This window comes from Pseudopipra pipra, chromosome 5 (genome assembly GCF_036250125.1).
Source record: "Pseudopipra pipra isolate bDixPip1 chromosome 5, bDixPip1.hap1, whole genome shotgun sequence".
Taxonomy (NCBI): domain Eukaryota; kingdom Metazoa; phylum Chordata; class Aves; order Passeriformes; family Pipridae; genus Pseudopipra; species Pseudopipra pipra.
In genome coordinates this window covers 63,954,603-63,968,191 of record NC_087553.1, presented here as the reverse complement: position 1 = coordinate 63,968,191, position 13,589 = coordinate 63,954,603, and the positions used below count along the sequence as shown (strand labels likewise).

At 39.0% G+C, this 13,589-nt stretch overlaps 1 protein-coding gene across 19 annotated transcripts in view; it reads left to right on the top strand.

The window, feature by feature from the left end:
• Window positions 1-13,589, top strand: part of MAGI2 (membrane associated guanylate kinase, WW and PDZ domain containing 2) — a 722,252-nt gene that overhangs the window by 481,779 nt on the left and 226,884 nt on the right. For all 19 annotated transcript variants that reach the window (XM_064656377.1, XM_064656395.1, XM_064656389.1 and 16 more), the window contains one exon: window positions 2,641-2,854. In XM_064656377.1, the coding sequence (XP_064512447.1) occupies window positions 2,641-2,854 (214 nt within the window). The remainder of the gene's footprint in view (window positions 1-2,640; window positions 2,855-13,589) is intronic.

The window sequence follows — 13,589 nt, the reverse complement described above, 5'->3', positions numbered from 1 at the left end:
GGAGACCATATATTATGTCTGCTTTGCAGAAAACTTTTATATAGTTGAAAATGCTTTCACTATCTATCAATCTTTTCTTCTCAAGATTAAAATCACCTGTTTTTCAATCTTGCCATGTTTCCAATATTTTTTTGGTTGGCTGGTTGGTTTTTGTTTTGTTTCTTTTCTTTTCTGTCATCTGAACTATTTCCCATCTTTCTTGTCATGAAATTCTTGAAACTGGGCACAGGACTCCTCATTAAACTTTCCTGTAGCTAAAGGTGGAAGGACTTGTATTGCATATGTTTGCTGTTCCTGGCTATTATGATGCTTGTTTTTCCTTTGCAATAGTATCATTACTGATTAAAGATAATGGTTAGACATCCCTCACACATCCCCATACCTCAATTACATTTTCACTAGGAATTCTGCCTAGGCATTTGCTCCCTATCCTGTATTTTTACAGTGATTGTGGAATTTTGCATCAGGTAGGTGCCCCATATTTTGGAAAGCCAAGGTAAGTCAGGGAGTGGTAGATAAGGAGAAGGGGACTTCAGCTCTCTGGAATCCTGCTGCTCTGTTGTGGGATGGAATTAAGCAAAAACTGCATTTGTGTCTCTTGCAAATTCTTTTCTTCCCACAGACAGATTCATGTTTCCAAGCAGCATAAAATTATTGTAATACCACATAGTTCGAGTTACAATTTAGCAGCACGAGCTGCATGTGGATGTAGAGCTATAGATCATCACCCTTTTCGGGACTGGATCTGTTTGGTTTTTTTCATGTTATTGTGACAGGTTATATGTGTCAGTGTCAAAAGTCTTTTTTTAGGATCATGAAAGCTATATCTACAATTTCTCCCCAAGAAACAGCACCTGTTACTCTGTCATGAAAAGAAAAAAGATTAGTTTGACACAATTTCTTTCTGAAAAGTCTTGACAAATATTTATGACCTCTGAAGAGTTTACATGCAGGTGATTTGATTGCTGGTTGCAACGCTTTTAGGAATTAAAAACAGAAAGATGTGAAGTTACAGTTTCATGGGTCTTCCTCCTCCTTTTTTACAGAAAGACACAATGGCCTAATTGAGTAAATTATTTTAAAGGGAACTTAGGTACTCAGAAAGTAAGCATATAAAACTACCTAAAAACCTAGATCATAGGTGCTTTGCTGAAATCAGCACTGGGTCTGTCCTTTCTGTTTCTTTTCCCCATGAATTCTCAAAGGTTTATTTTAGCCATAAGACTGCCTCCATGGTTCTCTCTGGACCCTAGGTTTCATTTCATCCAGCTCTGCCAATTGAGAATGGCTGTTTCATCAAAGTTTTACCTGACCTGTTCTCTGCCCACTCTACACCACATTCTTTACCCCTGTTGCTGACATTAATTACATTAGTCATTTAATCACAGGTGATTTTTTCGCAGTAGTGACTGAGGCAAAAAGAGCACTAATTGCCTTGGGGTTTTTATGCATCATAAACTATTAGCTTTCCTTCCTTCCCACATAGAAAAATGAGTCTGCTTTTGCTATTGTTATTATTATTATTATTACAGAAAGTTTTGATATTACCTCTATTGTCCCTGACTGTATCCCACTTTATAGACTGACTGTTCTTTTTTACTGTTAGATGCCCATGTTGTTTTTCTGTGTTCATCCTTAAAAATTTAATCTGGTTTTCACCTTTTGTACTATTCTTTCTCAAGTAGAACACCATTGAAAAGTCATGGTTTAATCAAAATTATCTCTGATTATACTTACTATTTTTGTTTTTCATTAGAACAATTTGTACTTGCACTCTTACTATTGTTTATTTAATCTTTTTCGGTTCTTCTAATCTTTTTATCTTTTACCGTTGCTAGCCATAACATCAAATTTATTGATTCTGTGGGTTTATTAAAATCTAGGCTTTTTAAAATCGTTTTTGTTAATTTTTTGTTGCTCTTCTTTCTTGATGTTGTAAGCATCACTAATTAGAACATTTCACCCAACTTGTCCTCCACCTCCTACATGTTTCACACAGGTATCTGCATAGTTCTTTTCTCTGGGTGCACTGTTAGTTCATTTAATAAATTGTCATCTTCTTGAACTTTATTGTGGACTGCATTGTTGACATGTTGAAGCGTTTGGCATTGGCTGTGGGAAACTAAGCTTCCCACATATTATATCAGCAATGAAATCACAACCACTTTCTATATGGTTAATATATTGCTATAAGTTGATGGATGTCATTGATTTTTTGGTATGTGGATATAGAGAAGGCAATTAGTCCATATACTTTTTTACTTGAAAAGGATCTCCAGTCTGTAGTAAAACAGCAGGGTACTTGTTTTATATGTGTATACTTTGAAAAGTTAAGACACAAGACAGTAACACTGCTGGATATGAAGCTGCCTTCTGCTCAGTCCTTACTGCTAGTCTGGGAGAACTCCTGGGACAGAATGAGCCAGAACTCTTTATTAGTTTCTTGTTTTAGTTTGGTTTTATTGCTTTATTTTCTTTTATTGTGTTCCAGATAAAATGCACAATCAGAGGGACCCTTGTGTGTCAACCCAACAGAATTTTTCTTTCTTTCAAGACTTGCAGTTCATAGAGTCTTGCACCCAGTAAATTCTTCACCATTAATTTGGATATCCAAAAGCCATAATTTTTCTTCTCTTTTAGAATCAAGTGAACATGAAGAGAAGAGTACAGCTGCCTCGGGTGAGGTATCTTCCCCTCAGCCTTGTCCTGCACCAGGATATACTCAGCCCGAAGAAGCAAAGGAGGATATGGATGTAACAAAGCAGACCAAACCTGAAGAGAACGATGACTTGGGCCCACTGCCTGATAACTGGGAAATGGCTTATACAGAAAAGGGGGAAGTCTACTTTATTGAGTAAGTCTTATTTCTTCTATTTCTAATAGCTGTAGTGTATTTAACTAGGCAGGAAAATGGTTTGTGTGGTGAAGTGGAGCATTGCACTCCTTCTCATTAAAACAGCAGGAATGTTCTGGCTGTCAAGGCTCCTGGGGCCTGGTGACAGTTCCTGCATTAGTGATTTACATTGAAGCCTGCTGGTTTTTAAGATAGGTAACTGATCTGCTTGCTTTGATGGCAACAGTTAAAGTTGTTGTTTCTTCTGTTGAAAGCAAGTCTTTTATGCTTTTTTGGTGCTTATGGGAAAGTCACACAATTGCTGGATTTGTCCTTCCTTATGTGGACAGAGGTGGAGAGGGTGGAGCTTTCTACCAATTAAAGGAAAGAAAGATGGGTGGACTGAAAACTAGCTAGTGAACAGTAGAGGGAGACCATGCTATATTTAGAAATGAGTGGACTATAAGGAGTATTATGTGTGGAAGCTTTTTCCTGTTGGTAGACTATACATACCTGTTGCTAATTAGTCAACTCATTGAAGAAATGGATATGACAGTTCTTTATTCTCTAAGTGCTCTCATTAATCTATTAGAGAGTGTCCAAATGGTGACTCTCCAAAGGATGACTCTCCAAAGGGTCACACAAGGTTGGTGAAGGGTCTGGAGGAGAAGCCTTATGGGGAGTGGCTGAGGTCACTTAGTCTGTTCAGCCTGGAGGAGTCCAAGGGGAGACCTCATCGAAGTTACAACTTCCTCATGAGGGGAAGTGGAGGGACAGGTACTGATCTCTTCACTCTTGTGACCAGCTACAGGACTACAGGAAATGGCATGAAACTGTGTCAGGGGAAGTTTAGGTTGGGTATCAGGAAAAGGTTTTTCACCCAGAGGGTGGTTGAGCACTGCAACAGACTCCCCAGAGAAGTGGTCACAGCACAAAGCCTGACAGTTCGAGAAGCATTTGGACAACACTCTCAGGCACATGGTGTGATTTTTGCAGTGTCCTGGACAGGGCCAGGAGTTGGACTCGATGATCCTGTTGGGTCCCTTTCAACTCAACATATTCTATGATTCTGTGAATAATATATGTTACCAGAATAAAAATACAGCAATCTGAGTTCATGCAATAGTGTGTTCCACAAAAGAAAAAAGAGAAAGGAAAAACTAGCATCTTCATCAGCAGAACACTACTACAGAGGTAGCAGTAGCATTTATGTTTACTTTAAGGTACTGCCTTAATTTGGAACATTAGCTGCTATTCTGATTATTAGTAGGTAAAAATAACATTTGGTGGTGTCAATTCTGCTTTAAGTCCTGTATTTAATGTAAAATGTTGTGACTATCACATGAAGTGTAAACAAATGATAAGAATAAAGTTAATGCATGTGACTTTTTAATGAACACTGGCATGACCAACTACAGCTTCTGGCATATACAAAGCTGAAAATAGCAGTAACTGTTAAAACATAAGTGTCTTTGCTAAAAAGGGCGAAAATATGCTTATTCTAGAAAAAGAGTAATTATAGTAACTTTTCCCAAGCAAGCAGAGAAGAACTAGGATGACCTCAGGGCTACCTCAAACCCTTGTTTCCTTCCTACCTCTCTCCCAAATTTAATTTTTCTGCACATATTGAGTGCTCTGAAAGAAAGCAGACTGAATTATGTGGCACTTTTATTTTACTTGTAATAAAAACCTGTGATACATTTGGGGCGTGGGGGAGGGGATGATGGGTAGATAACTAAAACACCAAACTGTGAGAGCAGTAAAGACTGCAGCAGACTATTTAATGAAATTAAATGTATATGTTGTAACAAATACAGGGAATGCAAATAGCCCTGATGCTCTACAGAGCAGCCATTCCACTCCTCAAATTCCTTTGATGTCACAGCTTGCTTCCTTTCCTGGAAATGCTCTGGTTTATAGTGCAGTTCTGACAATGCTCATCATTCACTTCCACTAAATGAATGTTATGTAAAGCAGAGAAATCAATCAGAGGTGAAGACTGGATAGAAAGGCTGTTGTAAGGGCTTCTTGCCTTTGGGATTATATTCTTGAACAATGTAGTTGCAAAAAAGTGCAATTACACATCTGGAAAAATACCAGATTATTTACTAGAATCCTAGCAAAGGAACAACTCTCTGATCGTTTGAGTTTTCACATTGCACAGTCTTCACGGGGTTAAGTACTGTAATGCTGTACTTAGAATGTAATGCTGTGGGGATGCTGTTAAATTGCCTCTTTGTTTACAAGTCACTTTGGTTAATGGCATGAAGAGACTCCATTTGCTTTCACAAAAAGAGGGAAAGATAAAAAGACAACAAAACCCTATTTGTCTAACAACATCTCCCTGAACAGTAGTAAAGATTGTACTAGATTATTAAATAATAGATGAAAACCAAACATTTTTAAAGTGTACATCACAATGACTGGGAAAAACAGTCACACTAGGCAGCATCTTTTATTGCTTTATTTGAGGCTCATGTGAATTATGCCTTTACACACTAAAGACTTCTAGCAGTAAATGATCTCAAGTTCCAGGTTGTCACAGGTATACCCAAAGATCTTAGTTTTTGTGACAGCATTTTCATTCATTCACCTCAAACTAACCTCTAAAATTTGTATGTGATCTCATTTATCAAAACTGCCATCAAAATAATATGGCAGATTTACAGTGAGAGAGGAAGTGACTTCATAAGAAGAAGGATAACTATCTGTAGGCAGGATGTTTGTTAATCATTAATGGTTCAGTTAGCATTTTGTAAAGCACATTGGAAGGAATTTCCTCTGCCTTAAGGGCTGCAGAAAGGAAATAAATTTCGTCTACCATATTCACTGAACAATTCAGAGTGTGGTTGTATTTTAGAGCATGTCTTGGTATGTTTCTTCCTTTCTTTTCCTGTCTGACATAGGTGCCTGAACTTATGTTTACCTATTTTAGCATTCACAGGCAGAACAGGAAGAGCATCTCTTCTTGCAAAATAATACTTACCACTGTTTTTCAGGAAGAGCTACTTAAGTACATTTCTTGGGCTGTTTCCAGCCCTCCTTACGTATGAATCCTAATTTTCAAATACAGACACACACTACACAAATAGGACTCCATCTCATACATTCAGTTTCATTGAGAGCATATGCTAATGAGAACATGAAATAATTAACAGACTGTATATAAATTGGAATGCCATCAAAAAAACCTCCAGATCGGCTCCTTCTTTCCTACTTTAAATATGACTGATGAGTGTGATGTATTTTGGCGTGCTTAAATAAATTATAACCATCACTGATTTTTAGTTTTTCCCTCTCCTACGGCTAAGGAAAGGCTGTGATTCCCCATAGCCTTCAGACTTCACCTTGCCAACAACTCTCAAAGCACATACTAGAGACACAAGCTTCATGTTGTCCTCACAAAGTCAGCAGATGCAGACTTGGATCCCAGGCAATCCATATTTGCTGTGAACCCAGTGCAGTGTTGAAGGGAATAAAAAAGGACCAAGATACTCATTGCATCTTCCCTTAAGTGCAGTCAGCCTTAAATGTGGCCCTCACCAAATTGTCCATTTCCATCCCATACATTATTACATTGTAGACTGTCCTGTACGGTTGGCTAAACATCATAATACTTTTTTGTATAAGGCAGAATTGGTTTTGTCTCTCTCTCTCCAGCCCTCTCTTTACCTATAGGCAGCAGAACTCTCTGGAAGGAGTGGGGGACCAATAGATGTTGCATAGCCCATAACTAAAGCTATTTCACTCTATGCTGTTCAAAACCTTATATGGTTTCCTTTGCTTGTATCATATTAATAATTGTTTTCATAGCGGAGAAAGGTCTAGAGTGAAGTCAAACCTTTTTAGAACATCTTCAGGTCCAGAGAAGAGAAACGAGGCTGGTGAAGGGACTCGAGCACAAGTCCTATGAGAAGAAGCTGAGGGAGCTGGGTTTGTTTAGCCTGGAGAAGAGGAGGCTCAGGGGAGACCTTATCACTCTCTACAACTACCTGAAAGGAGGTTGTAGCCAGGTGGATGTCGATCTCTTCTCCCAGGCAACCAGCAGTAGGACAAGAGGGCACGGTCTTAAGCTCTGCCAGGGGAGGTTTAGGTTGGATATTAGGAAGCAATTTTTTACAGAGAGGGTAATCAGGCATTGGAATGGGCTGCCCAGGGAGGTGGTGGATTCACCGTCCCTGAAGGTTTTTAAGATGAGACTGGATGTGGCACTCAGTGCCATGGTCTGGTAACCACGATGGTGTTGGATCAAGGGTCAGACTGGATGGTCTTGGAGGTCTTTTCCAACACGATTGATTCTATGATTCTATGATTCTATGATTCTATGATCTTTAAAGGATCATACTAGTTGACTTGTGGTGATGATTTTTAGGAGAATATAGCCACATGAGTTTTAACAAACCACTTTCCAGTACATCTTCGAGACATTCAGTCTCTTACCACTTGAACACCTACTTCTTCAAACAGCACAGTCAGCATTGCCTTTTGGACCTGTTGCAGTATCTTTTTTAGTTGTTAAAGCTGCCTTCTTTTTCTTTCCTTTTTTTTTTATGAGAGCACCATAAAAGACTGAAAAACAGCCATAAAAAAGTCCTTTGCCAAGGACTCTCCTCTTCACTGTAAAAAACAACCATTAAGTTTTTAAATACAGCTGGTGCTATTTCAGGTGATATCTAAAAAGAAGTACAGCTACAAATTGGAAAAGTAAAATCCTGACCTAGTTTGTTTCTAAGAATATTGCTACTGACTTCAGTGGGATCAGTATTTCTTCATAGTAATTTTTGAGGTAGGAAAGTGTTTTGACTTCAGGAACATTTATCCCAACATCTTGCTTACCTGAAGAACCGTGATATATTTAGTTGTTCCTGGCTACTCCATCAGTTCACCATCAGAAAACAGGATATATTAGTTAAGCCTGAATACACCACTAAATTCGATAACTGTGTTTTGTATTAGAAGATATTACTTAAAGGTGGAAGTATACCCTTCTGCCTGCTCAAGATTGCAGATATGATTATAGATGTCTGTAGTTCTTTTCCCTTGTTTATATGTTGGATCAAATTTTTCAGTTTTGATCAGCATAACAAATCAGATTTCTAATGCTTTTTGGACTTCAATATGACATACAGTGGGACAGGCGACAGAAAAGATCCCTCTTTGTTTCTTTCTCCTGAGACCACTTCCTTGCCTCATGGCAACTTAATTAGGAATGGGGAGAGGGTAGAACTGGAAAGAATTTGTGAAATGCTGAATTCTTTCTTTTTCTCTTGCCTTTTGATGTTATAAAGACATTCTCAGTCTGTGCTAGTGGTGTGTTGTCCCTTGCTCTCACTTGCTGTTTTTATCTAAGCTGACGTCCAGGTCAAACTGCTAGCTCAACTCCTCTTGTCTTTCCTCACTTTATTATTTCTTGTCTTTCCCCCAAAGGTCTCTGCTGCTCTGCTCTGCGGAATTCTTCTTCCAGCACATTTCCTCTGATGTATTTAATGTTGTTATAACTTTTCTCCTTTGTATTTATTGAACTAGAAGATTCAGCTCACCTGCCTTGCCATATAGCATTAGGTATCTAGTATAAACCAGTTGCCAAGACTCCTTCTGTGGTCACTGGAGAGAGATAATTACCTCCAGAGGCTGATTCATCCTGTCCAAATACAAGGGCAGAATTAATTTGCAAAATTGTAGCTGCTTCTACCAGTAGAGATGTCCTCAGATATCCAAAACTACGTTTGCAGTAGTATGTAATTTGTGTCAAGAGAACACTTTTGAAGGAAATCTTCTGGTTGTCTTCACACACTGATTCAGTTCACGTTTCAGTGTACCCACACGGAATTACTTCCAGATGAAGATGAAAAGAAAGTTGATCTCTAGGAGTGCACTGAGTTGTCTATAGCCCTGGACCCCTGAACTCAGTCCATGAGACTGGATTTAAATTAAAACCAGCCTGAATTCCTTCTGATCTAAACTATGTCCATATCTAAATTAGCAATATCAACAGAATTCAGAGTGAAACATTTACTGCTGATGACCCAGCATCCATAGCTTCTAGGTCTTGTCAGGTGCCATAGGCTGCATGCCTGTGAATGTAGTGCATTAACTGAGCTCCTGCTGTGTGTCTTCTGGTTTAAGTTCAAGTGAAAAGCTTACAAGTTTGGAGAATTCTCAGTATGAAAATGAAAATAACTGAGAGAGAGATTCACTTTGAAAGTGACCTCCTGATCTGAGCCAAAGCACCACTGTTGAGGCATACTAATAGCCCAAGAATCTCCATGGTCATGACAGATATGACAGAACTCGTTAAAACCAGCACCCTTCTGGAGTAACAGCTGGAGGCCATTTGGGACGTGCCATAGCACACATTATGTCGCTAAGAGCATATGGTTAGTGGGTCCCACTGGAAGATAGGTAAGATAAATTATTCTATATAGATATCTCTCCCTTGAATAGAGAGGAATCCTACATATTTAGCTGTGTAATTTCTGTAGTCACATGAGATGAAGCCCATTCTTTAACAGAAATTAATTGCCTAAGTCAAAGATAATTACTTCAACAGCAGAAATTACCATAAGAGACTTTAGGCATTTATATATTCCCTTAAAATCTTGTATAAGCATCTTCTGCTCCTGCGAATGCCTAGAGGCACCACCACTGTATTTGGGCTGAGTACATAAGTGCTTATCTACTGCCCAAAGCCATCTAAGATTCACAGGATAGACACTCCCAAACCCAGATCTCTTAAGGACCATGTACTCCAAGCACATCTAACAGACCAGCAGCATGAAATGCAACACAAACCGGCAGCCATAGCTGCTGCCATGCAAACCATAGCCAGAGGACAACTTCCTTTTGTGTCTGTTCCTACATGTGTGCAAAAAATAGAGGTAGCATCCCACAATGGATGGATTGCAAAATTGCTGCTTTAATGCTTTGTCATCCTTTTCCCTCCACACACAAATTACTTGAAGATCATTACTGTGCTACTTGAAAAGCTCTGCAGATCTACAAATCTTCAGCATATGAAAAGGAGTTAGTATTTTAGAAGTCAGGGGGTCTATAGTGCATTGTGGTTTTCTGTCTCATATACTACCCTTTGCTCAAGTTGTTATATCGAGAACCAACTTAAATGTAATGAATTCACAATAAAAACCCGAACAAAGCCATGTGTTCTGTCTCCGACGACACTGAAGCAGCACATTGGTAAATACCCATTTTAAATGCCTTTCACAATAACATGCAAATTACAAACCTTACAAGACTCACAATTTAGAATAGGTTTGCAGTGCTTTCAAAAGACATTAAGGCTATTCCTGTCAGTAACTACTTTCTATATTTCCTTCAAAAATGTTTCAAGAGATTGTCTGAAGGCTCTGTTAGTACAAGAAACTTTAACTGTCAAAGTGCTTTAAACTGACAGATTGCTAACACAAATCCATTATATTCAAATCTTAAGTAAAATAATATACTAACAAATAATTACAATAAAAATACATTGTTAAATAAAAAAGCCACACTCCTAATGTTTTTTGCTTCTTAAAGATATGGAGGAATATCCAGTGAGATTCCCAGAGAGGCTCTGATGCTGGTACCTAGCTCCAGTGCTATTAACAGGGAACAGAGGCATAACGAGTCTCTGTGAAGTCTTAAAAGAAAATCTGGAGAAGAAGAGGTTGAGTCAGGGTTTCTGGGAAGTGTTCTGAGCTTTCTTTCACTCTATTTAAACCAGTTGAAGAATATTTTTTCCACATGCATTTAAAATTGTCTGTAACTGATATCAGAGGACTCTGATTATGATAAACTATTTCTGCTAGGTGCAAGTACTTGGTAAAGAGCGAGGATTCAAGTTAGCTCAGCAATAATTATTTTACTGACTTTTGCCTATAATATTAAGCTCCACTGCCTTACTGAGTGACCTTTAAAAAAAAAATTGCAATACACTTCAGGCCTATATATGGTTTCTATTTCGTGTATAGGGAACAAATTAGGATGAATTTAAAAATGTTGTACTGTTCCCATGCTCCACCTGCTTGAAGCAAGACCAAAGGGATCCTTTATTAACTGTTTTAAAAGTTTCCAAAATCTGGAATTTGTTCTTGATTTTAAGACAGATTCTAAGACATGAATTGTTGATTTGCCAGTACTTACCTCTTAGCTCAGTTGTCCTAGCAAGTAACCAAAATCATTGAAATTATATAATTATGGACTTTCTAAGCGCGTCTTTAATGATAAGGTATAGTTATTGCTGAGCAATGAAGCATTGGCCAGTGGAAAATGCTGGTAGAGCCATAGCTGTATTTCTCACAGGACACTTTTGTTGCATCACTCACTCTCATTCAATCAGTGACAAATGCACCAAATGCCTGTTTGAACATTTACTCCACAACTGCTGCTGCTATTCATCTGCAATTCATTCATAACTAATCTGTAAATCCCCAGCCCCTTTTCCTTCTGGTCTGTCCGTAAGACTTCCAAAATGGACATACATGATTAGAAAGTGGAAAGGCAGGCAGGTTATGCCTCTACAGGGTTTTTAGTGCTTAAAAGCATCAAATATGCACAGCCTATCCAGCAGGTAGTTGTTAATGTTACTTTTGCTGTTGGTGTTAATTTGGGCAATTTCATGTTCCTTCTGTCTTCTCTCCCATAGTTAAAGCTTTCCTATCAAGGCTTCTTTTAAATTATATTAAAAACTGTTGAGGAGATAAATGTTGTCTCCCTTGAGCTTTTACAGATTCTAGTTCATTGCAGAGCTGAAGAGGGAATAGACAAAGCCTTGGGACACAGGGGAGGTGGTGTCCCTGCAGCCTACCCTAGGACATTCAGCAAGCCAGCACCACTGTGCTTTTTTTCTTCCTCACATCCCCAATGTGTCCCACCTGTGTGGGGAAGAATCTGCCACTCTTCTGTATCTACAGCTCACTAACCCCAATTCTAGTCCTTGCTTGAAGAGTAATGGAAGGTTAGTCTGAACAACACTGCATAGTGTGAGCATGGCACTGTTGTCATGTAGTCATGTCTGTCATCCTCCTAGGAGTGTTTGTGTGTTGTGTACCTGGTTGCTAAGATGATCTAAGCAAACAGCACTATGTAGAGCATAAGTGGACATTGATGGTACTGTAGAGATGTAAGAAAACAGGTGGGGGTTGATTCTGCCTTCTTTGAAGTCCTGTCTTCAGATCAGGAAAAGATTTCTTATCCACTGGAGCACCTGTCTAGAAGCACATGAAGTGCCATTGCAAGAGGCAGCATTTATGTTTAGTACACATGATAAAGTGGAGAGACAGGGCTAGGGAATAGGCATGGATATGGGTAAGGAGGAGAGGGATGCATTTCAAAAGGTACTTTGCTCCTTGAGTTATTTGTTATAGATAAAAGTTCTTGCGGATAAGTTTTGCTTTTACTAAGTAGCTGAGTGGGTTTGAGTGGCAGCACCTAGAAGAGAAGATTCAGTGCTGAAAGAGCGGATGTAATGAAATATCATCTTCATTCTCTGAAATGTTGCTGCAAACTGAAGGATTGCTCTTCTTTTTGGAAGAGCTGTTGATTTTTTAGTTCATTTACAGTTTTGTTTAGTATGGCCACAGTGCACAAAACTGGAAGAATCAGTCTTGCTGGGTTTATGGAAGCCACATTTATGCTGAAGGAAACCATAACTGTTTGCTTGCTATTCTCAGTTTCAAAGAAAGCCTTGGAGGTTGCAGTTCAACTAATTCACATTTTTAAATATTGATACTGAATCTGGCTTGTTTTCAGTTTGGTACCCATCTTTACAGATACTTGAAAACTCATTTCTCAGGTCTATTCTGGAAGTGTCATAGGAGTTTTCAGGGCTGATGAATTGGCCTGTTCTGATGGATGGACTTAGAAGGAAAATATTGGCCAAGTGACTTGCAACAGTTGGCTTCTACTATTGCTGCTGCCGCTGGCTTGTTTGGTGGCTGTGTACAGTAATTTCATGACTCCATGACTCCATTTTCTTACCTTTAAAACAGGGTTGATTATTTCCTTGTAAAATTCTTTGAGATTTGCTCTATACCACAGCAAACATTGCTAACAGTAGTCATATATATTACTCTTTTAAAGCCATAGGAAATATCTATGATTCTGATTTAGTGCCTGCCATCAGTGGGGGGCCCTAAAATAAGTCAGAATTAATAGCTGGGAGAGAGTGGCTGTTGTACAGACATGCCCACACTCCAGAGGTGCAACTGAAACTTCCACAGGTACGTCCAAACTTGCTCTGAGCTCTGTCACTGCTAATGGGGTACCCATGGTGGTGTAGAGCTCAGCATGTGCTGCTGGATGCACCCAAATAGCTCAGTGGATGCCAGGGTGATGAGCCCACGCTGAGCTCCATGCTGCTGCACTGACAGCATGTTGCCAGCATCTCCCCTAGTTAATTTAAAGCTAGCTCAAGTATGTCTGCACAAGCTGCAGTTAGGCTGTGACTGCAGCATAAAAATGCACCCTACAGGAGACCACGGGCAGCTAGAGCTTCAGAGAAAGTGTCTTAGTTACACTTGCAATGAGGCACAGGCTGCTGGCATCGTTTCAAATTCCCCTTACCTTTGGCTCATCATTCTTCATACTCTGTAAATATATCTCTGCTCTCAAAGTAAGCAAAGGGTTTGTTTATCCTCCTCGCTTGTCATGAATGGTGTTCTATACTAGATAATACTTTAAAAAAGAATTTAAATGTCTCAATTTTCATTTTAGTTGCCACTTTATCCACACATAACTCTCATCTACCTTCTTTCCCATC